Source organism: Patella vulgata, chromosome 2, assembly GCF_932274485.2.
Source record: "Patella vulgata chromosome 2, xgPatVulg1.2, whole genome shotgun sequence".
Classification (NCBI taxonomy): Eukaryota; Metazoa; Mollusca; class Gastropoda; family Patellidae; genus Patella; species Patella vulgata.
The window spans coordinates 67,147,912-67,175,014 of record NC_065880.2 but is presented as its reverse complement, the minus strand read 5'-3'; the positions used below and the strand labels follow the sequence as shown (position 1 = coordinate 67,175,014).

The window sequence follows — 27,103 nt, the reverse complement described above, 5'->3', positions numbered from 1 at the left end:
TAAAGTGTTAAGTTTTTTATCTTCTTAAAAGGTGAGGTTTTTTAAGGACAGAAATTTTAAGGACTTAACATGCTTGGCAATGGGCGACCCTGGTCATGCAGTTATACAATAGATAATGGGATTGTATGAGAGGTAGGAACTCAGGAACCAGCATCTACAAGACTTGGGGGCAGTATTTGGGTAGCTACAATCAGCATCTATCCATTTGGTTTCAGGCATAGTTGATACACCATCATGTTATTATCCCGCGCCGAACGAAGTTAGGGAGGGATATTGAAATGGGGTCCGTCTTTCAGTCCGTCCGTCCCGATTTAGTTTCCAGAGCATATCTCATAAACCGTTCAAGATATCTTTTTGTAACTTTTTACACATATTACGTTAGTTGTGTCTTTTGCTATCTGGGAATTTCTGCGATTTATACTTTTTTGTGTTTCCATGGAAAAAAATTTGACTTAGTTTTTGGTGTACAATTTTGTTTTCGCGGCATATCTCATACACCATTCAAGATATCTTCATGAAACTTTGTAAAAACATCAACCTATTATAGTAGTTGTGCCTTTTGTTAATTTAGAATTTCTCGGATTTAATCATTTTTGTGTTTTCATAGAAACAAATTTAACCTTGTTTTTGGTGTACAATTGTGTTTCCGGAGCATATCTCATAACCGCTCAAGATATCCTTTTGAAACTTTGCACACACATCAACCTATTTTGCTATATTCAAGAGATCTTCGTGAAACTTTATAATAACATCCACCTGTGATAGTAGTTGTGCCTTGTGCTAATTAGATATTTCTTGGATTCGATAATTTTAGTATTTCCATGGAAACAAATTTCTCTGTTGAATGATTTTTGAATTTTTACTACACATTTGACTCAGTTTTTGATTATATATAATTATTATTTTAGAGCATATCTCAGAAACTGTTCAAGATACCTTTTTTCTTATAACACTTCAACATTCATCTACCTATTATTTTGATTTCTGATGGCTGTCCTTCCGTCCTGATTTCGTTTCCGGAGCATATTTCATTATCTGTTCAAGAAATCTTTTTGAAACTTTGTAAAAACATCAACTTATTATGATATTTTATTTTCTGATGTATAAGTTTATTGTTTAACATACATGTACAGCAGCTGGTTGTGGTAGGCAAAGGTTGTTGTGCAAACATTATAGGGAATAGCGACCCTGCCTTGCCCAGCTGGCAGCTACTGTGATCAGAGTGTGAATTGATATTTTAAGAAGTTGTTTTCCTCATGCCTCCCAAAGGGTGCAAGGGCGCGGGATGGCGATGACTAGTCATCTTGTATAGATTTAGTTTATAGTTATAAGTCCTAAATTAGTCATTTATAATTTTTGTATAATTTTAATGAATGCAGAGGCGTAAAAGGAGTGCTAGAATCCACCATAACAAGGTTACTACTATGTAAGATCTTCTTCCGTGTGGCTTTACCTCCACCAGCATGAAGCCCCCCCCCCCTCCCAATGCATGTTAACAATTCAAATATACTGATAGATTACAAATTAGTTCTTAATTTTTATATCCATAAAATTGATACGCAAACATCTCGAGCGGTAATTATGTTTCTATCATTTCGCCCAACCGCTTTTCAACCCATCCAACCTTTTGTAAGCGAGAGAGAGAAAGAGAGAGAGAGAGAGAGAGAGAGAGAGATGAGGTTTAACGTCCGCTCGACACAAACTAGGTCATTTCGGGACTAACACATGTTTCAATTTTATTTCAATAATTCGCTTGCGCGTAGGGGGTCTGAGAAAACCCACCAGATTGGACAGGCAAACCTACTCCTTGTCACGTACAACCGGGGAATCGAAAACACGCCAGTTGACTCAATGACAGAACTTATGATACAAGGCGCACGCGCTAACCAATCGACCATCCAAACCCCCTGGATAGGAAAGCGCAATACTTATGTACTACGAATGTAAATAAACTGATTGCCAATAAATTTCTAATCAGTTATGTTCACTAAGATAGGCGAGTTGTCCAAATTGAATGGCAGTAATCGTTCGCGCCTTGTTCGTCCAGTCTACAAGTTTATCTCCCTTTTTTTGTTGTTTGTGGAACAGCCATTTTTGATTACTTCCGCATTGATTTGTGGGATACGTCTTGTTTTGTTCTTCGAGTCTTCTCATTACATGGCACTCGACACCATAGAGAGCCCGACGTAAGAAGCCCATATTATCACGATAAGGTTACAACATCAATATTGATTGAAATGAGCTAATATCGAATTACGATTTGTGTTTTTAATGTCGAATATTCTAGATAATATTAAAATAGAGCCACATGCCTTTTAACAAAATTGCAGAAAGGTCAAAATTCTAAATGAAAGAAATAAAAGGCCCGGAGAAGTTACCCCAGAGCGCAAAGGGTTCCAAAATAATCAGTTAAATTTGTAAGGCAAGATAATTAAATATGTGGTTGACCGTACTCAAAACTGACCGTGTAGATGGATTCCTTTGAAATCGTTTAATGGAGCTGTCCGTAATACCACGGGCTTACGAAATTAGCCAGTATGAGTGTTTAAAAATTATCTTATAGTCATTTTACTCCGTAAACAACATTTATAAGTATAAAAGTCGCATTTTGAAGCGTCTGTAATGTATATTTTGATCATCGGGCGAATAACCACATATTGGGAAATTTTCGTTCTCTATTTGATACTCAACAACATTTGGTTTAGTGAAGTAACAAATGATCGAATGATAAATATTATGAAAGGATAACGTTGCCAATATTATTTCAATGTTCACTGTACAAACTGCATATGTCAGCAGTTCAAAATACGTATTTTAGTTTTACAAATTGCAATTTCCATTCCTCCACAATGCCATTGTCACAGTGTTAAAATACAAATACAGTATAATAGTTATTTTGCACATTACACTTCTCCGTTCTGTATTTTTCATAATAGACAAAATAGAACTTGGCAAATTAGAACATATACCTTATATGGGATCTACGACGACGCTCATTTGCATACGGAATAAAGTCCGGACTAGGAAGGAAATTAATAATTTACGCGGTCGATCTTATAATTCTTAATTTCTGTCCTAGCCCGGACTTTTTTCCGTATGCAAATGAGCTTCGTCGTAGATCCCATATTATAAGGTGTATGTTCTAATATGCCAAGTTCCATTATGCATTTGTCGATTAAGCAAAATGCGGAATGGAGAAGTGTAATGTGCAAAATAATTATTATACTGTATTAAGTATTATTGAAAAGTGTATTCTGTATTTGAACACTGTGTAAAACACGTATTTTGAATTGCTGACATGTATTTTGCACGGTGAACATTGAAATAATATTGGCAACGTTATCCTTCCATAAAATATGGTATTTTGACATTTTTCTTCAATATTATAATATAGTTATCTATATTTGTCCGGAGTCAAGGCCCCCCCCCCCCCCTACACACGCACTTACTTTTCTGGCCGTTAGAGGACGGGCGCTGTCGATATTTAGTACCCTGCGACTTTCAATTCCATGGTTATTCTCTCTCTCCTTCCCCACCCCTGCCAAAATATCAAATTTGGTCAACATCCAAGCTTTCCTGTCGTATAATCTACTGCCGAGACATTGCTGCTGTGTGTGGGCGTATTTCCGCGCTTTGTAATCATGTGCTGTCTTTGATTTATTTAAATTGCGTGTAGTAACGTGACGTTATGACATCTTATTCCCTTCATTTTATGAGTGTTTTCTTTACCTATCTGTGTAACGTGTAATTATTGTGTATTGACTCGCCTACAATATGTCTTTCTAATTCCACTTCTGGGTCATTCCATGTCAACTGAATCAATGGTGGGAACATGACCCCCTCCAAAAAAATTATAAAAAATATATGTTATAGTATATGGTCTTAAACTAAGAAATCCGAATTTTTACCTCTCTAGGTTGGAAACTCGCTATGATATGGCCATTTGAAATTAGGGTACCAAAACGGATCATAAATTCAGCAATTTTTTTCAGGTTTACGGATGCTTTAAACTCACATTTCTAATAGGAGTAGAACTCTCTAACTTTGTTACCCAAAACAACTTTTGGTGAAGATTATGAATTTTGCACCATTGGCATAGTTAATGTCAGTTTGTCTTATATCAATTTACAAAAGATTCTAAGTCGATGGGATATATACTTTTTCAAATATTCAGTCTCGAAATTCATTGCACACTGAAAACGTACAAAATATACCCATTTTCACCTTAAATTTTGGCCATGTGGGACAGGGATTAAAATTCTGAAAAAATTTGATAATAAAACTATTTTTTCTTTGCGTGGATGTGTGTTTTGATCATCTTGAAAACTTTTCATACTTATTACCTTTAGGATGACCGCTATTGTTTTTAGTGCATGCCCGACCCCAGTGGCCTAGCAACGCCCATTTTTTTTATATATATTTACCGCCTAGGGGCCGCAATTATGAATGGATCATCCTGGAGCGTGACAGGGGTCGGGCATGCACCAAAAGTTCAGAATTGCAGCCTGTGGACGATAACACCAAAATCTGTGTTGCTGTGTCCCTGGGGTCGGGCATGCACCAACATGCATCCTTTGAGTATAAGGAATATATATTACTAGTTTTCAAGACAATCCATTAAAAATTGCGGCCTGTAGGCAAACAAAAACACACACACACAAAGAAAAAAATGGGCGTGGCTCTGACCCGGGTTGGGCAAGCACCAAAACAATAGGAAACATCCTTAGGGTATAAGGAATAAGTATGCAAAGTTTCAAGACCATGCGTTATGAATTGCGGCCTGTAGTTTTCAAATGTTCAGTGATAGTGTAACAACTGTACTGTACTTCAACATTCCAAGCAGAAAAAACAAGTTTTCCCCTGACACGTTTGAGAGGTATAGGTCATTTAGACGTAATTTTAAAATCAAAGTGAAAAGTCAACAATTTTGATGATAGCCATTAAAACTTCATCACCGCACAGATCTCAAGTGCCAATTAAAAATATAAGACATCAAATACACAAACTGGACTTTAATGTATGCTATAGTAGGGTAATTGAGGTTTCATTCTCAAACTTTTTCAGAATTTTAACCTCTGTCCCACATGGCCAAAATTGAAGGTGAAACTGAGTATATTTTGTACGTTTTCAGTGTGCATTGAATTTCGAGACTGAATATTTGAAAAGTATGTTATATCCCATCGACTAAGAATTTTTTGTAAATTGATAAAAGACAAACTGACATTAACTATGCCAATTTTGGAAGTTGTGCATGCAGTAGTGACTTTGCCAGAGGTTGAGGAAATCCTGAAAAAAAGTGCATAGTTCATTTGTTCCACATTTTGCAACCTGGTGGCACGGACTGTGTGAATTGAACATCGTGTGTGATGCTAAATTCATAATCTACACCAAAAGTTGTCTTAGATCTTAGAGTTTAAAGCACCAGAAAACCCGATAGAAATTACTGAATTTATGATCCGTTTCAGTACCGTAATTTAAAATGGCCATATCTCAGCGAATTTTCGGCCAACAGAGGTATAATTTTGGATTTGTTAGCTTAAGTCCATGTACTGTAACATATATTTTTATAATTTTTTTGGAAGGGGTCATGTTCCCAACTTTCCCAAATTTGGTTAACTTGACATGGAATGACCCTTCTAATATTCGATGTGCACACACATATATGCCTAACGTTTGTGTTTTGTAAAAAGGATTTGAATTTATAAATGTTTGTTTGTGTTTGAATGGCATGACAGTACAAATGTTTGTCTGTATAAATTGATAAAGCTGAGTGCCTGTAACACACGAGTTACACAACACGAGTTACACATTTATTGCCCGTCCTTGAAATCTTGTAAACATGCTAACACTCCAATATTATGTGGCACTGTTACCCCCTTCACTTATCTAATAAATGTTGCAGAAGGGCAAACTGTTCGTGGACGTACGTTTCGAGTATTCGAGAATAATACTATTGCTGAAATGGCTAAATGTCATTTTGTAGTTATTTCCGTCTGTTCGTGGACGTACGTTTCGAGTATTCGAGAATAATACTATTGCTGAAATGGCAAAATATGGTTTTGTAGTTATTTCCGTCGAGAACGTCCACAGATAAACCATGTCCAGCTAATATTAGTCTAGTTTGAAACCAAACGCACCAACGCTAAAAATCTGCTTAATCGAATGTTGTTATAGCGAAGCATCTATAATAGAGGAGGTACCTCTCTCGTGGTTCATGCTAAACTTGATACAGGCTACATGTATTTTTCTTATGCCGGAGAGGGCCCAATTTGTGAGGTTCCGTCTGCTTAATCTCACCGTGCGCTAGATGGATTTCAACAAAAATCGACATGCATGTTACCCAGCGTTACTTATTTCTATTTGTTCAAAAGGGGTTATCAGTGCCATAGGTACGGGGTGGCAGCATCTAAAGAGGGCGAAAATACTTTTAAATTAAACCACTTGATCGATTCCAACCAAATTTGGTAGGTATGAATGCTTATTTCGATTTGTTCAAAGGACCACTATATAAGACAAATTTCCGACAAACTATTCATTAACCTTACTGTACCTTGATTGTCTTGAATGGTGCATGAATTGGCATGATCCTAGTACTCACGACAAGCTGAGTTTTTCTGGCTCTCTGAGGCAATGTTATGTTATTTTCATGTCTGAGTACATTACATTTTTATGCAATTTTGTTTTTCATTTGAAAAGGTGTATGTCTTCCTTTCTGGAGTATTTCGATAGATAAATTGAATTTATACAACCACATAACAACATAACTTACATTTAAAAATAAATATTTAAATAAAAAAAAACAATCGTTTGTTTTTACAAATAAAGTAATATTAAGATCCACAGTACAGCAAAAATATCTTACATTATAATTACCTTAATTACATAGTTTAACACATTGTCAAGAATAGTATTTATTTAAACTTTTGACGACTTATCTTTATAATACAGAGAAGGAATGCTGTTAGAGATATACATGCAACATGGTTAAACAGAACAGTGCCTTATATCATAGAAGATACCTATGGTAAGTTTTCTTCTAACACCAAACATGATAATAAATAATGGATATTCATTATACTCCTTCTAGCTTATAATTTATTATATCATCCACCATTAGATTTATATAATCCCTTTTATGCATACTTTTAATGTGCAAAACAGGATTTCAGATTGTAGACCATGATTTGTTTTAAAGATTAGATCGTGTAATTCTAAGATAGTTGTGTAGGGTGGCATTTACGCAAACCGGTTATTTAGACTTACTTTATATCCGTACACTGTTCATTTCACTTACCATCAATGTTTAAGATCACATATCTACAATATTTACAGATCATTCACAGAGAATGGAGATAAAGCTGGCTATGACAGAGTTTGAAGAAAAGACCTGTATTAGATTTGTACCTCGTTCTGATGAAACAGATTATATTATAATCCGTTCCGAGATGGGGTTAGTCTTTTCTTTTCTGACGTATATTATGGAATATGTTGGCTGTCACTAATTGAAAGATTTTATATTACTATGTGAAAGTGATCTTCTGCAATGGCTAACTGTTAATTCTAGTGTTCTTTATTGTATTGTAGGTGTTTTAGTCCAGTTGGAAGACGTGGTGGGCAGCAGCTGGTATCTATTGGTCCAGGTTGTGATCGGAAAGGGACCATTATGCACGAATTGATGCATGCTTTGGGATTTTGGCATGAACACAGTCGACCGGATAGAGACAGCTATATCACTATCGCGTGGGATAATATACCAGAAGGTAATTATTAACAATTTACACTTGTATCCTTGATCACATTCATATTTTATAAGGAACCACAACTTATTACATACTTGAATTTTAAAATGGTGACCCTCCCAGGATTTATTGTACGTAATACAAAATCAAAACCCACAGAAATTATTATAATATAGTATTGATGCGCTTGATTACATTTAAACATATATATTTCTCTTTCAGATCATAAGAGTAATTTCAGAAAGTATACGGAAGAAGATATAGATACTCTCGGAGCACCCTATGACTATGGTTCCATTATGCATTATAAAAATAATACTTTCGCCAATGATCGCTTTAAACCAACCATTAAAAGTAAATTCCCATTGCCAGATGGTGTTGAAATGGGACAGCGTATAGAACTATCGGATACAGATATACTTAAAGTAAACAGATTATATAGATGCAGTAAGTATGTTAACCTACTTTCTAAATAGTGCTACATACCAGCACATGTTATATGCACCTACATTTTATGTAGCAGTATATTATTGATGCCCCTTGCGTACGTCTGTTCATTATTTTTGTGAAATGTTCTGAGATTTTATGGAAAGTTATTGTTCATGTCACTGAAAACTATAGGTTGACGCCCTTGACTGGTATATTTCCAGTCTACATATCTCCCGATCTCCCATTCATTTATAGAGAATAAAATATCTCTAAAGAAAAAACAATCTCCCTGATAATATCCGAAATATAAGTTGTTTATGAATTTGAAATATCTAGCATACCAAATTCGGGGTCATTTACTATCATTATAGCAATATTAGCCTGCGGCTAGCCCTATTCTTTTACATTCGTCCCACGACACAAGACATGTGAACGGCGTTATCATGGCCTATTATTATGAAAGCTCTTGATAACTAGGAAGCATTGATGGGTGTCCCATAATAGCTGACTTATAGATGGCAAAACTCTAACACTGAAATGAAACAAATTAAACAACATGGTTGCACATTTAATATAACGTCACTATGATAAATAGTGTCCTCTTCAATAATGTTCGGGGGGGGGGGGGGAGGTCTGCGTTGAATCCTCTATTACCGGTTTTAAGCTTCTTAGAATTCTACCCGAAGACCATATCATATTCCTTAATGCGATCGTTAATTGGTATATAGTGTTATCTCGCCTTGGACTTCTAGTGTTGTGATTCCCCCCAAATAATAAAATGCGGCTCCATCGACGGGATTTTTATTCTTTTGAACCAGACAAATTGTTAATTGCAAACCTCCCCACTCTCAATACTGGCAATCGGCACCTTGAATTTGATCTAAGTAGTAAGGCAGCCTGAGTGAGTTCCTGAGTGGCCTTGTTTGGTACAATATACAATATATCCTTTCAATTGAACTATTTCATTGTTCCAACAGACTTCAATACATTCGAATTAATAACTCTTAATTTTAATAACTTTTAATTAAAACTTTATTTTAATATTAGTTTGACATTTTAATGTATATCTTAATCATTAAGCTTATTTAAAATTAAACCATTATTTCATTGTAAATAAACCTATAATACAAAATTACACAAGCTTTTACATGTACCCTAAAAAAAAGTATCTCATTCACAAACCATACGTTACAAACATGAACAGCACAGACACATTACAAACACGTACGAAAGTCAAGTCTAAACTCTAAATTCTCGTGGACTTCTGTTTAACCCTCTCTACTATGCACAACATTCCATCACTCTCGCTTATTTAGAATCAAAGTTATCGTGCCTCAAAGCATTGACATATCAAATTGCTGATCAATTCTTAACCCATGCAGAAAAGCTCATAATCGAACACAGTCACAACATCCACCTTATGATTTCTTAACCAAGTTTGAAAATCTGTCATTGCTATGTCACTTCAAATAAATTTGACAAGTGATAAATTATTTTTTTTTAAATATGGGGATAATTTTCACAATTCCCTAAAGAAGTCAAAGTTTGAACAAAATATTTGTTTTAAATGATTTCTTAATATTACCAATTTTTTTTTTTTTTTTTTTTTTAAAAAGTCTGTTACATATTAGCTGTCCTATTTCGATAGTGTAATTTCAAAAAAATGTTGGGCCCTACACAGAAGAAAGGGCTTGGTGTAAGAAAACATAAACAATATTCAGATTTAGATCTAGCTGATGCATTTACTAAAATTAATAGAAACGAATTTTCAATAAGAAAAGTCCACAAGGAGTACAACATTTCAATTGTAATATTATGTCATTATCTCAACCAGAAACATACCAGAAACCCGGGACATCCACTAATCTTTAATGGAATCAAGGAGAATTCATTTATAAAATCAATTTATCTGTGACGGAACTAATTTGACCCTGGCTTAATTGCTAGATTTTGTTTACGGGTCGTCGTTAAACGGGTTAGGATATTGGAAATGTTATTGTATTGCCATTTCTGGTTTTATATGTGGAAAAACTAACGAAACACCTCTGAAAATTTTCAAATTTGTATCTAGATAAATTCCTATTGATATTGTGTTTTGTATGTCAAGCGTCAAAGTTGTTCAATTTTAAAAAAAAAACTACAAAAGGTGTTCAACGAGGTCATTAACTTTAGCCTACTACATGTACTACTAACTGTTCGTAACAATTTGACGAAAGTCGAATCGCACATCAATTATTCGGAGAGTTTTTGAGATTAAAATGGATGAACCCTTTTGAAAATGAGAATTACATCTCTATTTTGTCAAAGTTCTTCGCCTTGTTTGTAATCGCGCAAGAGGCCAGATTTGTGTGATTTTTGGTTTTTCCAAATTTGCAAGATTGGTGACGTAGTAATAAGGGGGCAGTCACGCATCGGTTATGTCTTGATTAAAATAAAAACAATCTTTTTTAACTGACGGAATAGTAGGACGTTAAACCCCATTTCATTTATTAACTGACGGACACCTTAGTTGCTGATGGATGTGATCTTGATTGTAAACAGTAATGTTCTATGTGTTGCCTATACCAAAATTATTGTAAACTTTTACTAGAACAACTTTGTGAAAGATATGTTAAGATATAGATTTGTTTACCTTACTCTGTTGCAAGATATAACCCATTGTCCTGATGCTGGTGTTCCGAAGATTGGGTACAGAAAAGGGGATAATTTTCAAGTAGCTAGTGCTGTTCATTATAACTGCTCAGCTGATTATGTACTAGTGGGAAGTCGAGCCAGATATTGTATGGACATTGGACAATGGACTGGAAACTTACCTGTTTGTTTACGTAAGTAATTTAGTGCTAAGGATATTGAAATAAAACTAGTTCCTTTCTCAAGGCATCTTTGTCGGTCAATAAAACGTTACATCGTGGAAAACGGTGATTTGGGGTTCTTTTTCGTTTACTTATTTTATAAAAAAGAAGGGGTATTATATAAAATTGAGGTAATAAATGGAAGTCGCAAGACTATGGAAGGGTGTAGCTGCCAATATTAAATGCTCTGCAAGAATGTCTTTTCGATTGATTATGTAAAAAGTATATGTACCTAATACCGGTAATGATATAGTCAAAATACTTCTAAGGCCAAAGTTAAATGTAAAACGTCAAATGTAATGTGTCAAATGATAAATGTTGTTTTGAAAAATGCTGTTTTTTGACGCGCCAACATTTTACATTTCACTCATTACATTTTACATTTGCAGTCTGCCGCACCTCATTTATTCTTCACGCTTTCTACATAGCACTATCTTTGATATGCAAATGTAGGATATCACGTGACTTATTAACATATACGGACACGGCGCCGAGATCAACCTGGTACACTATAAGCCAGCACACCATAAGAAATTTACTTAGCCTTGACAAACGATCAAATTTGGATGTTACCATCCAATATATTACCATGATTACAAGACGTGGTTGGAGTAGGGGGTAAGCAATATCAAAATAAGGGTCTTAATACAAAATTCCAGATATCATGTTACATACCAGTGAAAAGCACGTTCATTTCTTTTTGAAAAAATATGTAAATAATTGTCTGGCAGATTTTCCGATCATTTTAGATGATGCTAACCTCTATTAATTGACTTTGTGTGAGTATGTGTCGGGGGGAGGGTGGGGGCATTCAATGTTAAAATGTGGGTCTTAATACGAAATTCCAAATATTATGTTACCTATAAGTGAAAAGCATGTTCGTTGCCCTATTTAAATATGTAAATAATTTTCTGGCAAATCCATACTTGCACACCTTGAAAAACGTCGGGTTGAAAGAAACTCTATTAAATGATGGGGGGGGGGGGTATTTCAAGTAAAAATACGGGTCTTAACACGAAATTCCAAATATTATGTTACCTATAAGTGAAAAGCACGTTCGTTGCCCTATTTAAATATGTAAATAATTTTCTGGCAAATCCATACTTGCATACCTTGAAAAACGTCGGTTGGTAAGAAACTCTATTAAATGATGGGGGAAGGGGTATTTAAAGTAAAAATACGGGTCTTAATACGAAATTCCAGATATCATGTTACGTATCACTGACTAGCAAGTTCGTTGCTCTTTTCAAATATGCAAATAATGTTCTGGCACACTCATATTTTCATAAAAAGATTACAGTTGAATTTGAAGGAGGGGCGGTGGCGGTGGTGGCGGTGGCGGCGGGGCGGGGGGGTGTTGAACTAAAAATGCGGAGCTTAATCCAGAATTGTCAAAATCCAGTTTAAAATGTCAAAGTACGAAATTCTAGTTATCGTGTTATACATAACTAGAAAGTATGTTTCTTTGGATATATCAGTTTTATTTCCTGGCACATTCATGATTACGTACTTAAGAACAGAAAGAAAAATCCTCGTTTTGTCGAAAGAAATGTGTTGCTGTCAAACATTAACCTAATTGCTAAAGATAGACTATACTTTCAATTTATGTATTTGTCGAAGGCTCGGATTAGTCAAAACATTCACAGATTTCATTGTAGTAACGGTCGTCCAGTGAATTTCTTATAGTGTGTCAGCTTGATTTCCTCTTATTGTGTGGTGAATACCCTTATAGTGTGCTGGCTTATAGTGTACCAGGTTGATCTCGGCGTCGTTTCCGTTTGTTAATAAGTCACGTGATATCCTGTATTTGCATATCAAAAGATAGTGCTGTGCGGAAGATGCTATGTAGAAAGCGTGAAGGACAAATGAGATGCGGCAGAGCGCAAATGTAAAATGTAATGAGAGAAATGTAAAATGTTCACACGTCAAAAAATAGCACTTTTGAATAAGACATTTGTCATTTTACACATTACTTTTGACGTTTTACATTTAACTTTGGCCTTAGAGGTATTTTGACTTTATCATTACCGGTATTAGGAATTTGTACATTGTACTTTTTACATCGAAAAGGCAGTTTAGCAGAGCATTGAATATTGGCAGCGATACCCTCCCATATTAGACCACTCTCATTACATGAACTTTAGTTTAGTTTGAATAATTTTAGTTTTCTTATTGTGTTTTCTATTTCCAGCCTCTTACAAGGGTGGCAAACTTCACTATTGTAATTTTGACCGAAATAATTCTTGTGGATGGAAACAGGACAAGCTGGATAATCAGGATTGGACCTTTAATAACCGTGATACTCCAAGTGTACAAACGGGGCCTAAAGAAGATCGGACAATGGGAACACAAGAAGGTATATAATATATTATATGAAATATGAATGATATGAAAACAATGGTCAATGGTTCTTTCACGTGCACCCCAGTGTGTACACGGGGCCTCAGTTTTTCACCCCACTCGTACGACTAGACACTGCACGTTGCCAGAGCTTGCGATGGCAAATCTCGAGGATTTTTCTCAGCCAACAGTAGAATCGAACCCGGGACCCCTCCCCCCTTATTGATCGCGCGCTTTCACACTGAGTCAGCGTGGCTACCGACTCTTTCTAGCTCACCTTATATCACATCTAAAAACAATTGCATTGTGCATATTAACAAACAAATGTTTTGGGGTTATGTGTACTTTCTAGAACACTTGATACCAGTTCTGTTGTGCTGTTGTTTTCTACAGCTATCAGTACATGTATTGGGTCGTTATTAAATAAAACATAGTAATCTGGATAAGAGTTTATATTGCCGTCGCCTCCGTCCGTCCGACGTTCCGTCTGTCCGGTCCGTCGTCCACACTTTCTTGTGAATACTCTACAGACTACATTTATGATTTAATTGTTTTGAAATTGATATATGTTATTTACATTACTGAAATGAATAAGCCTATTTAAATAATTTCCGCAAATTTCTTCTGGAGTTATGACCCTCGTTTCACTTTATTGCACCCTGTTAATAGCTCTAAAGACACAAAATATCACCCGATCTGTGTGAAATTTATATGCATCCTTTATGGGCCTTGTTTCATTTTGTCGGACCCAGTGATCATCCGATCTGTATGAAAGGTACATGCATTATTTAAATTAGTGAAATGAAGAAGACTATTGAATTTCAGCAATTTACGTTAATTATATCTAGAGTTATGGCCCTTGTTTCACTTTGTTGAATCTTGTGAACGCTCTAATGACAACAGTTATCATCCGATCTGTTTAAAATTGATATGCATCATTTAAATGAGTGCAACGAAGAAGCCTATTGAATTTCAGCAATTTCCTTTAATTACGCCGTGAGTTATGGCCCTTGTTTCACTTTGTTGTACCTTGTGAATGCTCTAACGACAAAAGTTATTATCCAACCTGTATGAAATTTATATGTATCGTTTAAATTAGTAAAACGAACAAGTCCATTGAGTTTCAGCAAATTTCCGTTAATTACATCTAGAGTTATGGCCCTTGTTTCACTTTGTTGAATCTTGTGAACGCTTGAACGACAAACGTTATCACCCAATCTGTATGAAATTCATATGCATCATTTAAATTAGCGAAATGAAGAAGCCTATTGAATGTCAGTAATTTCCGTCAATGACTTCTAGAGTTGTGAACGTTCGAATGACAAAAGCTATCATCCGATCTGTATGAAATTTATATGCATTATTTAAATTAGTAAAACGAAAATGGCTGTCGAACTTCAACAATTTTTGTGTATTACTTTCTGAGTTAAGGCCCTTGTTCCAGTTTGTAGCACCCTGTGAACCCTCAAAGGACGAAAATTATAATCTGATTTGTATGAAATTATCTTGCAAATGCCCCCAATTACCTTCAAAAGATTAAATATGCGACAACCCTTGTTGCCCGTACGGACGATTTAGCTGATGTGAGCGTATGTTTCGCTGCCTGGCAACCTATCTTTCTAATTCTGATTTCTAAGTTTTATTACCGCAATGCTTTTAACAACCTGTAAGATTTCTTAGCATGGCCAACAATCCAAAACTACCTTTTTCTGAAACACTTTAAAACGCTATTCGTCTTCTCTTAAATGTAAAACTGATTATTAAAAATTAAATTTAGGAAAGCAAAATATCAGCGGTAGATAATTCCCCTTCTTGGATTCAGTCGGATTAAAAAGGGGCACATTAAAAGATTTTAGAGAATATTTCAGGTGTCACTGAATTGTTTTTACCTTATCTCGATTATATATATCATCCACGGAGCTTGCCGAATGTTGACAAATTCTCAACTCATCATATCTTTGTTATTTAATAATACTGAACGGAACTGAATTATTATTTTTGTAACGATATTCCTTTCAGAGATTCATCTTTTACAATATTTTAGTTTACAATAGATTAAAAAAAAACCCCAAATTAATGTCTGAAAATTTCAAAAAATATATTTCTTTATGGCCATTGTTGAAAAGCGTATCATGCTATTGTGATTATCTGCCAAAAACTATTCTGTAAAGCCAATTCATTCTAACAGTTTCGGCCTTTGGGCCAATGCTACTTCTAGAACTTTTGAAGAAATCTTCCAAGAAACTGAATACAACATAATTGAATCTCATTTACATTTAATTCTGAAAATAGCACCAAAAATTGTACAAACGCAAAAACACTTCCATCTGTAAATTCCCTTAAGACACTGTGGAATTAAGATACATTATTTCAAACGAAACCATTAGCAAAAGCACTAAGGAAGGACCTTAAGCGTTTTCAAAATACAATATGAAATGTAAGTGCTATTTAAATTATGTTGACACGAGTCGATAAATATACCCCCACAGCAGCTAAATCGTCCGAGCGGTCGACGAGGGTTGTTGCATATTTATTCTTTTGTAGGTAATCAGGGGCATTTAATAGACAATTTCATACAGATGACATTATAATTTTCGTCGTTTGAGAGTTCACACGGTTCTAAAAACTAAAAGAAGGGCCGTAACTCTAGAAGTACTCTACAGAAATTGTTGAAATTCGACAGGCTTTTTCGTTTTACTAATTCAAATAATCCATATAAATTTCATACAGATCGGATGATAGCTTTTGTCATTCGAACGTTCACAAGGTTCAACAAAGTAAAACAAGGGCCATAGCTCTAGAAGTAATTGACGGAAATTGCTGACATTCAATAGGCTTCTTCATTTCGCTAATTTAAATTATGCATATGAATTTCATACAGATTGGGTGATAACTTTTGTCGTTCAAGCGTTCACAAGATTAAACAAAGTGAAACAAGAGCCATAACTCTAGATGTAATTAACGGAAATTTGCTGAAACTCAATAGGCTTGTTCGTTTTACTAATTTAAACCATACATATAAATTTCATACAGATCGGACAATAACTTTTGTCGTTAGAGCATTCACAAAGTACAACAAAGTGAAACAAGGACCATAACTCACGGCGTAATTAACGGAAATTGCTGAAATTCAATAGGCTTCTTCCTTTCACTAATTTAAATGATGCATATCAATTTCAAACAGATCGGATGATGTCATTAGAGCGTTCACAAGATTAGTCTCGGTCACTCATTATCTAGCCAATTTTTCTCAAATGTTGACAACGCATCCAGACTAATATTCGTAGAATATTTTTCTGGATGATAGAGACTATCACAAGATTCAACAAAGTGAAACAAGGGCCATAACTCTAGATGTAATTAACGGAAATTGCCGTAATTCAATAGGCTTCTTTGTTTTACTAATTTAAATGATGCATATAAATTTCCGATAATAACCTTTGTCGTTAGAGCATTCACAAGGTACAACAAAGTGAAACAAGGGCCACAACTCACGGCATAATTAACGGAAATTGCTGAAATTCAATAGGATTCTTCGTTTCACTAATTCACTAATTTCAAACAGATCGGATGATAACTGTTGTCATTAGAGCGTTCACAAGATTCAACAAAGTGAAACAAGGACCATAACTCTAGATGTAATTAACAGAAATTCAAAAGGCTTCTTTGTTTTACTAATTTAAATGATGCATAACAATTTCATACTGATCGGTTAATAACTTTTGTCGTTAGAGCGTTCACAAGGTGCAACAAAGTGAAACAAGGGCCATAACTCCAGAAGAAATTAACTGAAGTTATTGAAATTAAATAGGATTCTTCATCTCACTAAAGCAGTGGACACATTAGCCGAATCATTCGGCCGAATCAATCGGCGCCGAATTTTATTCGGCCGAATGGGTGGACACACTAGCCGAATGCTTCGCCCGATTCACCGGTCGATTGCATCACCTTTCATGTCACATGGTTAAACATGGCGGCGTCTATGTCTTCAAACTATCACGTGACTTCTCGATATGAGTGGTGATTGGCTAATGAATTCTACATTCGGCCGAATGCTTCGGCGAAGCGGACACACCAGGCGAATATAATTCGGCCGAATATATCAAACCTGTTTGATTCGGGCGAATCATTCGGCCGAATGACAGTGGACACACTAGGCGAATTTCGACGCCGATTGATTCGGCTAGTGTGTCCACCGCTTAATGCAAACAACATGATAAATGTAGTCTGTAGAGTGTTCACAGGGGCGACGTCAATATACGACCACATTTCCATGTGGGCGTATAAAAACGTCGAGATATACCGATGTGCTTGTTTTAGCTGCGATTGGATGCCTTTAGTTCAAAGTGGCAAACTCAATTTCTTTATTAATGCATGTAACATATAAGTTAATTTTATACTATTAGTACTTATTACACATACGCAGCACAATCTACTGAAACAATATTCATTTATCAGCAAATATTGACAATAAAGTAAATCAAGCGTTGTTTTTATCAAAATTGATACGGACATTCATAATTACGGTGTATTACTCCTGCGCAACTCTGATCAGGTTAGTACTTTGATTGGCTATTGCACACGAGGCCCCGCCTTTATGTGTTAAAGACGTAAATTTAAAATGTCGGAAAAAGCAATCTACTATCGCTTTGATTTAAAAAGAGAGGATTTGTACCCGTGTCAGGTGGGATGCGGCAGAAATGTTATAAATAACAATAATCAGTCGTTGTTTTGAAGAAAAATATTGTCAATTTTGCTTACTGAGGCCGGATGTGATTCGCGTTCAGCTTTGCTACGCGGAACTTTATCGGATCATCTCTTATCCCGGAACACGGAGGGTTGAGAGATGAGGTTTGTTATCTATGTGGCTGTCAAGAAAGAAACACAAATAATTATACCTCAACATGTTCTATATATATATTTATATAGACGGAAAAGTTTGAACAAAGGCAGGTGGTCATCGCCCACCAAATCGATGTAAATCCAATGAAATCGATGCTTCATTAGAGACGCACTCAGAAACTAAAATCATCCGGTTTTGTAATAAACATTAAATTTTGTAACAATTTGAATTTTGTTATAAAATTAAATATTTACTACAAAAAAAGGTTGCTGGGAGACAATATTTCCATTAACAAGTAGTAGCAAGAGTAGAGTTTTGATCAAACAACGATGTCACAATATATTAAAGCACGAAAGTCATAAAGACCTTATAATAGACCAAAAGCCCATTCTTTAAGTACATGTAATTTCAGTTGTGTGTTCGAGGATGAATGCATGCTTTGAGATTACAATACATTTTCTATTTAAATGTTTTCTTCTTTTTTCCATTTTGGAAACATTTTCAATATATTATTTGGATAATTTATGTTTAGAGCCGATTACACACAATTACAAATAAGGATCAATTTATATTAAAATTATTTTGACTAGCGGCGGAATACAAGCTACTAATACGGTTCTGATATTTGCTTTCAGGTTATTACATATTTCTGGAGAGCTCCAGGCCCTGTGAAGAGGGTGATGCTGCAAGATTAATTTCTCCTAGTTTTGATTTTTCTGGAACAAAAGCCTGCTTAGTGTAAGTAAAGATTAAAGATTAAAGTCATTAAATCTGTTAAACAAAAGCAAAAATAAAATGCGATTATCGACGCCAATATCAAACACCCAGTTACCTGTATAGAATGTGTAACATATTTTTACTTATAGCTAAGACGAAGAAACAAATCTGTAAGATATTGGTCACCACTAACACAACCATAAACAATAATAAAGATGTCTGGGGAAAGAAATGACTCTGTTTAAAAATGAATTCTGATTAATACACAGTTACCATCTGATATTCAGATAGGTTGTCCGGCTATTTGAAATAAAGAATATCTATTGATTTCCAACGATTTCATTTGTAACGAAATCTTGCTGAAGATATGTGCCCTTCGAGGTAATTAGACTATCTAGAGTAACACGAAAAAATATTTTTGACAAAAAAGATTATATTTCCTATACGACCAATAAATAAAATCTGTCAACCCCATGTGTAGCAAACATGGCCGTCATTGCATGTTGACTATACTGTGCAAATATTATTTTTAAATAATAAAAACAATATATCGGCGTGCATATTGTATGCTTCTATGTTTACGCTATAGGTTCTACTATAGTATGTATGGGTCTACCATGGGCCAGCTGAACGTTTACCAGCGAGTGAGTGGTAAAAACATGAAGAAATTTAGTCAAAGTGGTGACCAAGGTCAAGATTGGCATATGACAGCAGTTGTTCTCGATGAGTACAGTAGCTTTGAGGTATATACATTTTATAAATAAAACAATTCTGAATAAAGTCCAATACTGTGTAATGTGTTTCGGTACAAAATATCGCAGGCTATTTTAAGACATTTTACAGAAACGGATCTTTAGAAATCAGCAATAGGTTAGCTTCCGCAAAAAATTCTAATTTTAGATTTAATACAATTAATGTATTCTCGTTTGCTCTGTACCGGGCCTCAAAGTTGGCGTGTTTTATGGTGTGAGCGACGGGTGTGTTTGGGTGTGGGGGTGGGGGGCTATTAAATTTAGCCCGTTTTGTATTTTGTAGAATCATTATTGTCCCACCCATACGTTCTTACTACAAGTCAAGTCGTGATGTGACGTAAAGGTCCAAACACACCGCTTAGTGGGATGGGGAGGGGGAAGCGGGTACCTTAATAATCAACATATGTTACTATATTTTGAACTAGATCAAGTCTCCAGTAAGTATGTCCACATTGTATTTTCAGATTGTCATTGAAGCTATTGCTGGCACGAGTTATAAGAGTGATATGGCAGTTGATGACGTCATTGTTGGCTCCTGTGATATCTTATCATCACTAGTAAATGGTAGTTCTAAACCAAGCCAATTTCTTTTATATATTGGTGTAGCAAACAATAAGTCCTAATATTATTTTTGGGGTCTCTGGAACAACTAATTCTGAAATTTATACCGAAAGGTTTCTTTGCAAACATAATTCACAATTGTTTTACATTCGATTTTGGCGGCATATGATGACGTCACCCTGTCCGTCAATTCATCCGTCAATTGGCGTCTGAACGCGATAGAGGCTAGAGTTTTTAGCGGATCTTTTTTTCAAATTTAGTGGGAAGCATTGGGTCATGCGAGAACATTCTGTGACCATCCGTTCCAGAGTTACCTCCACTTTTCAATCTAAATAAATGGTGTACTTTCTTATTAGCGTTAATTTATCACGAAAGATTAATGTTTTTGTCAAAGTTATCGAGTTCGAGTATGGGCAGCATTTATAGCCATGACATACCAGAACAAAAAATAAGTGATGGCTTCGAAACAAACTCGCCGAATTCATAATTTTTGAGTAATTATTTTTTGTTTACTTGACGAAATTCAATCAATTCCGCTGTCTATTGTACACTTAATGATGCCTTTACTATTAAGATTGTTGACCTTCAAGTTAGAACAATTTAGTGGTACCTTCAAAGTATCTCCAAATTATTTCCATTGGAAAAATGTTTTTTTTCGTACTCTTAAATCTATCTTTGATGCCAACACATGATCTAATCTGTACTAGAAACCGCCTGCCGCCAGTGCGGCAAACACGACCATTACCTTGTCTGGGTGACAAAAACTAAATTAATATAGTGTGTTAGTAGCCCAAATATTACAGAAGCTCAACATGTAGCTAATTTGTCTAGTAGGAGCAGTTAGCACTTGTGATGATTTTACCGGGAACAACTTTTGATGGTGTGTAGCAAAGGGAAATACCAATCACAAGTAGACCCTCTGCACAATTCCATATTTATAATAGCACGCAATGCTTTGCAAATATGTCGTCATTTAGACAATGTTGATTTTCGAAGCTTATTTATTCTTGTATGAATTGTAGATTTGCAAACAAAAAGCTTCAGCTAATAATTATACTGTATCTATAATTATATCCCACATCAAAAAGACATATATTGAATTTTATTATTTCTCAGACCCTAGTAGTCATTATTATGAAATAAAACATATGAAAGCCTACGTTCCTTTTCCATAGAACATTTAATAAAGAAAATACCGTTTTACCTGGGCAGTAGAGAGATTGCAAATAGCTTGTATTGTGCTCACGCTCTTCGATTAAGGTAAAAAAAATCTCCAACATAGTTCATTAAAGATTTTTCAAACGGCTCAACAATTATCGTATTGCATCAAGAATATCAAACAGGGTTCATCATTCGAAATGTTCGCGTTCCAGATGTCTTCCACTCGCAGATCACAGTATTATTCGTGAACACGACACCAAATGTGTTGATCTGGGAGGGTTATAATACGATCATCATATGTGAGTCCCCTCTCCTGAGAAACCTCTACGTAAACAACTTGGCGATTGTTCTTTACATCGCCAAAATAACAATTATAGAGAAGTTGTTAAAACACTGTTATTTCAAGGACCATCATGTCAGGGCAAAAAGCTATGAGAGCTGCTTTATATATTTTGTTGCTCGAGCTGCTAAGAACGGAATTGTACTTTATTGGCCTGCTGTCTGTATAAAGACTGGTTCAAAGTGCTGTCATCTTGTATAAAGAAAATCATTAATCGCTATTTTTGTTTAAAACTAACTAATGTTCCTAAGTCAAATTGAGAGTAATGTCTTAGTTCCTAAAGAAGCGAGGAATACCGTAGATTAAAACATACTTTGCAGAAATATATGGAATCTTGGGAATTTAAATCCACAAATCAATCATCTTCTCGAAGAAAGTGATACACGTGACATTATTTTTTTAGCGAGTTGAAGGACACTTAAATACAATTAATTGGGTGGCATTAATAGTTTTGCGCCACTCATTTTTAGTGTGCCCATGTGCCAGCTTATTTCTCCATGGAACGGATATGCCAGAGCTTGAGTACTATATGATGACTTCTTGGGAAGATGTAAATTGCTAACTTCTCAATTCATAAGATAAGGCTATACACTATTCAAATATAAATACCAATACAATATATTTGATGGTCACCACCTAAAGATTGTAAGATATATGTATAGTATGCGTGTGACTTCTATCACTGCAGTTCTTTTTTCATTGACACGTATATTTTGGTATTACTTTATATGCATTTATAGGTGTGACAGATGCCGTACACTGAGAGAAGCATGTTTATCTGACTTGGATTTCGTCTTAATTAGCTGAATAAGGGATTTAGGAGGATATTAACTCCTTGATTTACCGGTTTAGAGTTCAACAGTCGGAAATGAGGAGATTTATATATATATATGTATTAAAATCTATTCGTGGCATTGGCCAAAAATACGTTATGAAATATGCAGCAATCTTTGGATACGCGTGACACACAATGAATATTATTTCATTGTAGGGGACATACAAGATACGATGTCATGTGGTTTTAATAATGGTTTGTGTGGGTGGACTCAGGCCAAGGATGACGTTTTTGACTGGGAATTAATGAGCGGTTCTACTTCAACGTTTAACACGGGACCAAATTGTGATCCGTCCGATTGCATTAAAGGTAGGTCTATAATAAAACAAATACCTATATATGCCAGCCTATATTCTTAGTCGGTCATTCAGTCATGTTTCTACTAATTTTTTCTTTAAAAGTAATTTATTATCCAGTGCTGGGATCACTAAAGTGCTGACACATTTTTAAAAGACAATGCGGGATAACTGCAAAACAAAAGTAACGACAGAACAAATCATACAGTAGAGACGAATCATATTCGTCCGTCCGTCTACAATTGCTTGTACAAACTCTACAAAGTTAAATTCATGGCCGATTTTACTGAAATTGTCCGAAAAAATTAATATCATTTTTCCGGAGTTAGTTAAGGCACCTGACTGATATGACTGTTTATGCACGTAGATTACTCATAGTCACTCAACAGACTTCGCAGCTTTTCAGAAAATTTTCAGGAGTAATTAATATTGTGAAAATATGGACCCCCCTCTCGAGTTTGAAAGCTTCAAAAAAGTAGTTACAGTCTTGTTACACATGACTTATGCCAGGGATTTATGTCCTCTTTTTGAATTTTCAGGAATAGTTAGAATTAAGTTAAGTTAAGGATATTAGCCTGTTGTACTGACAAGAGTTGAATCGGTATAATTATTTACAGTACAGGTCTCAAATCCGAAAACCTTGTGAACATATATAAGGGAGAAAATGATACAACGCAGTTTTATTACGACGTGGACGGTGAAGCTGCTAATAGGCGTATGTTACCTTGCATATAAGCTATATTTTAAAAGGTTGTTCAAATTGTTAGAAGTAGGGCGCCTCTGAACATAAAACCATTTCCGACAATTACCCTTCTCCAGTACTGTCTGCCCGTTAATACCCTAAGGACTGGGTATTATAAAACAATTTGGAAATTATAACAAGTTGCTCAACTTAATGAAAGGATGATTCCTAATGGTTTTTAACTATTTCCGGTAATTACCTCCAGAGTTACTCACTATATAAGAAAGTTTTATAGTTTTCTGAGATTTTTTTTATGGGAAAACATATTTTGTTAAAGACTGATTCATTTCCGAGAACCAATTACTTAATTATCAAAGCGTGTTAACACTTTAAGGGAAACACTTATTATACTAACATTTTGTAGTTTTAATAGTTTGTTAAGATGCATCGGGATTATAAAAAAATTTTAAATATTAATCTTAATCCCAAAGTTTCTAGACACAGAAATACTGTATAGGGTATAGTGTGGTATGACATGTCATCCCGTAGGATTTGTATGCTAAAATTAATTTTTTTTATTGTGTTGGGTTAATGTTAGACAAGCTATCCAAAACTTTTCCAACCCCTTGACCCCTCCGGGAGGGGCATTTTTGAAATCTGGATCCCTCTGACCAAGGCCATGGCAATCTCCACCAATAATGGTTGGATTTTCATAATCTGAAGTTCATTCTGGTGTTTTTTCATGATGCCGACCCCATCTATGATACACTTAAAGCGAATGGAAGTAGTCTTCATTGACTTCCGGTAGGAAATACCAATTTCCGGCGTCAAATTCGGATCGAATTCAGCCAATAATCTTTGGATTTTCATGACACACTCAAACCTCACCAAGTCCTTGCATCTGTAGCTTATAGTGATGTCCTCACAATTCTCCAACACCTTGTATCTAGATCTTCGCACTCATCTCAAGGTTTTGACTGCGACGGCAGCTAAATATAGAGAGATACATGTGATCGAGCGACTACGTGTCATTGGAAGTCACAAGTGTCAAGGCCTGATTGGATTTCACAACCTCTCTGGTGCTGACTGGGGATGTAAGTTTGAGGGCACCACAAAGAAAATATGGGTTTGTGTATACCTTAAGCTTGATGGTGACGACCCTGTAATCAACTGTTTCAAGAACTTTTCAAAGAAATAATCATTACTGAGCTGGTGAATTACACCTCCGTGCGCGACAAGTCGTACGCGACCAGATCCCCGAACCTTCCTGTCATTGAACAAACTGGCTGTCAGTTGGACAAAGGCATGCATGTTCCTGTGCAAAATCTTACTCTGCCACACCAGCGTGCTTTAACTAAACTAACAGAACGTGGTTGTAAAACAGGCTGCACGGGGCGGTGCAGTTGCCGGAATGATAGTCCACCTTGTACATCTCTGTTCAAGGGTTTTGATAGGGAGCGTGCCAATATCTGGGATGTGCAAGGGGACGAGGATGTAGAATCGCTTATGTAGTGGACTGCGTTGTATTTATTTTCAAGATAGGAATTTCGTTGTTTTCGTTTCTAGCGACTTCTGGTTTTGTTATGATTTATTTTTGTTTTTGATATTAAACTTGTTTACTTGTTACAAATGTCAAATTTGTCTTGAATCTCATGACAGAAAATTCCAATGACCCAAAAGTGACCGCATGAATCATTTTTCCATGCTTCAGAAGTTACAAAAAGTGGTGCTGCGTGATAGATTTCTCTAAGCTGAAATCGATCTGAGTTTGACACCGGAAATCGGTATTTCCAACCGTAAGTCAATAAAAACTACTCCCATTCGCTTTAAGTGTATCATAGATGGGGTCGGCATGATGAAAAAAACCGGAATGAACTTCAGATTATGAAAATCCAAAGATCATTGGCTGAAATCAATCCGAGTTTGACACCGGAAATGGGTATTTCACCACCGGAAGTCAATGCAAACTACTTCCATTGGCTGTAAGTCGGGTCGGCATTATGAAAAAAAAAACGAGAATGAATTTCAAATTATGAAAATCCAAAGATTATTGGCTGAAATCAATCCAAGTTTGAACCCGGAAATTGGTATTTCCCACTTGAAGTCAATGAAACTACTTCCATTCGCTTTAAGTGTATCATAGATGGGCTCGGCATGATACAAAAACACGAGAATGAAATTTAGATCATGAAAATCCAACTATTATTGGCGGAGATAGCCATGCCCTCGTTCAGGGGGATCCCAATTTCAAAAATACCTCTCCCAGAGGGGTCAAGGGGTCGGAAAATTTGAAACCCGACATTTTTGGATAGCTTTAACATTCTAAGGGGCCCCATCACCACTGGATCTTTTTAAAAGCGGTATGAGTAGTTTAGCAAATGGCCCATCATGATCGCTTGGTGAAAGTTTTTGTTTGGGGCGGGGTCAAATGTCATGGTCGACCAATCAGAAAAAACACCAGTCAATATCTCAAAAACTATCAATGTTAGACCCTATAAATTTATTATCAAATCGCGTACAAAATTTATACTATGCTAGATGAGTGGACAGCGGTGTCCGATACTCTGAGCCTTGATCCTTAAGTTGCGGGTCCCGTTCCCATGGGGGTGGGGGGTCTGACAAAACATCGAAATTTTGAGTTTTAATTCGACTTTTGCGTACAACAATCAACTTTCGTGCATAAGTCGACGAACTTCAGATGTCGCCAAAAACACTGCTTAAGAAGACCCACGCCCCTTCCTTTCTCCCTTAAGAACACCCTCTTTATCCCCCGGAGAGACGAGTTAATTGGACTTCCGCGTACAACATTAATTTTTTCGTGAAAAGTTTCACTATTGGTTTGCTAGAACATAACACTAACTTAAGAACGCAAAATCCCCTTCTATCCCGGATAAGAACGACAAAACGGGCGACCCATGGCTGAAATGACCAAAACGACGATTTAATTCGACTTTTGCGTACAACGATCAACTTTAGTGCATATGTCGACCAACCTCAGATGCTTAAGAAGACCCTTCCTTCCTCCTTTAAGAACACCCCCTTTACCCCCCCCCCCCCACAAGGGTGGGTGAATTCGAATTCCGCGTACAACATTAATGTTTTCGTTAAAAGTTTCACTATTGGTTCACTAGAACATAACACTAACTTAAGAACGCGAAATCCCATTCCATCTTGGATAAGGACGAGAAAACGGAGGAGGGGGAACGGTGGGCAGGGTGACGATTTAAATCAACTTCAGCCTACAAATATCATCCTTCCTGCCTATGTAAACTTCTGCGTTCAACATTAATTTTTTTGTTAAACGTTTCACTATTAGTCCACGAGTTTGTACGGGTTTTATATAGCTCGGCTCTCGGAGAAGGGAGCTGATTTAGTTGATGACCCGAAAAGCTCCTGACGTCCATTCTATTTCTTCTAAATACAATCTGTAGGATTTGTCATACTCATGATATACGTAGATCTTCCAGACATAGTGATATTTTCATTAAGGACTCGTACGGTTTTGTCGACCCACTCACTAATGTGCCAAGAGAAGAAGCCTTGATTTTCAGAGTTC

General features: G+C 35.9%; 1 protein-coding gene across 2 annotated transcripts in view; it reads left to right on the top strand.

Annotated features, from left to right (window-relative positions):
- Positions 1–27,103, top strand: part of LOC126811166 (MAM and LDL-receptor class A domain-containing protein 1) — an 81,879-nt gene that overhangs the window by 36,640 nt on the left and 18,136 nt on the right. For both annotated transcript variants that reach the window (XM_050536690.2, XM_050536691.2), the window contains exons 5-14: positions 6,949–7,024; positions 7,333–7,450; positions 7,585–7,760; positions 7,962–8,186; positions 10,817–10,993; positions 13,212–13,376; positions 18,839–18,941; positions 19,510–19,663; positions 20,137–20,236; positions 22,726–22,878. In XM_050536690.2, the coding sequence (XP_050392647.1) occupies positions 6,949–7,024; positions 7,333–7,450; positions 7,585–7,760; positions 7,962–8,186; positions 10,817–10,993; positions 13,212–13,376; positions 18,839–18,941; positions 19,510–19,663; positions 20,137–20,236; positions 22,726–22,878 (1,447 nt within the window). The remainder of the gene's footprint in view (positions 1–6,948; positions 7,025–7,332; positions 7,451–7,584; positions 7,761–7,961; positions 8,187–10,816; positions 10,994–13,211; positions 13,377–18,838; positions 18,942–19,509; positions 19,664–20,136; positions 20,237–22,725; positions 22,879–27,103) is intronic.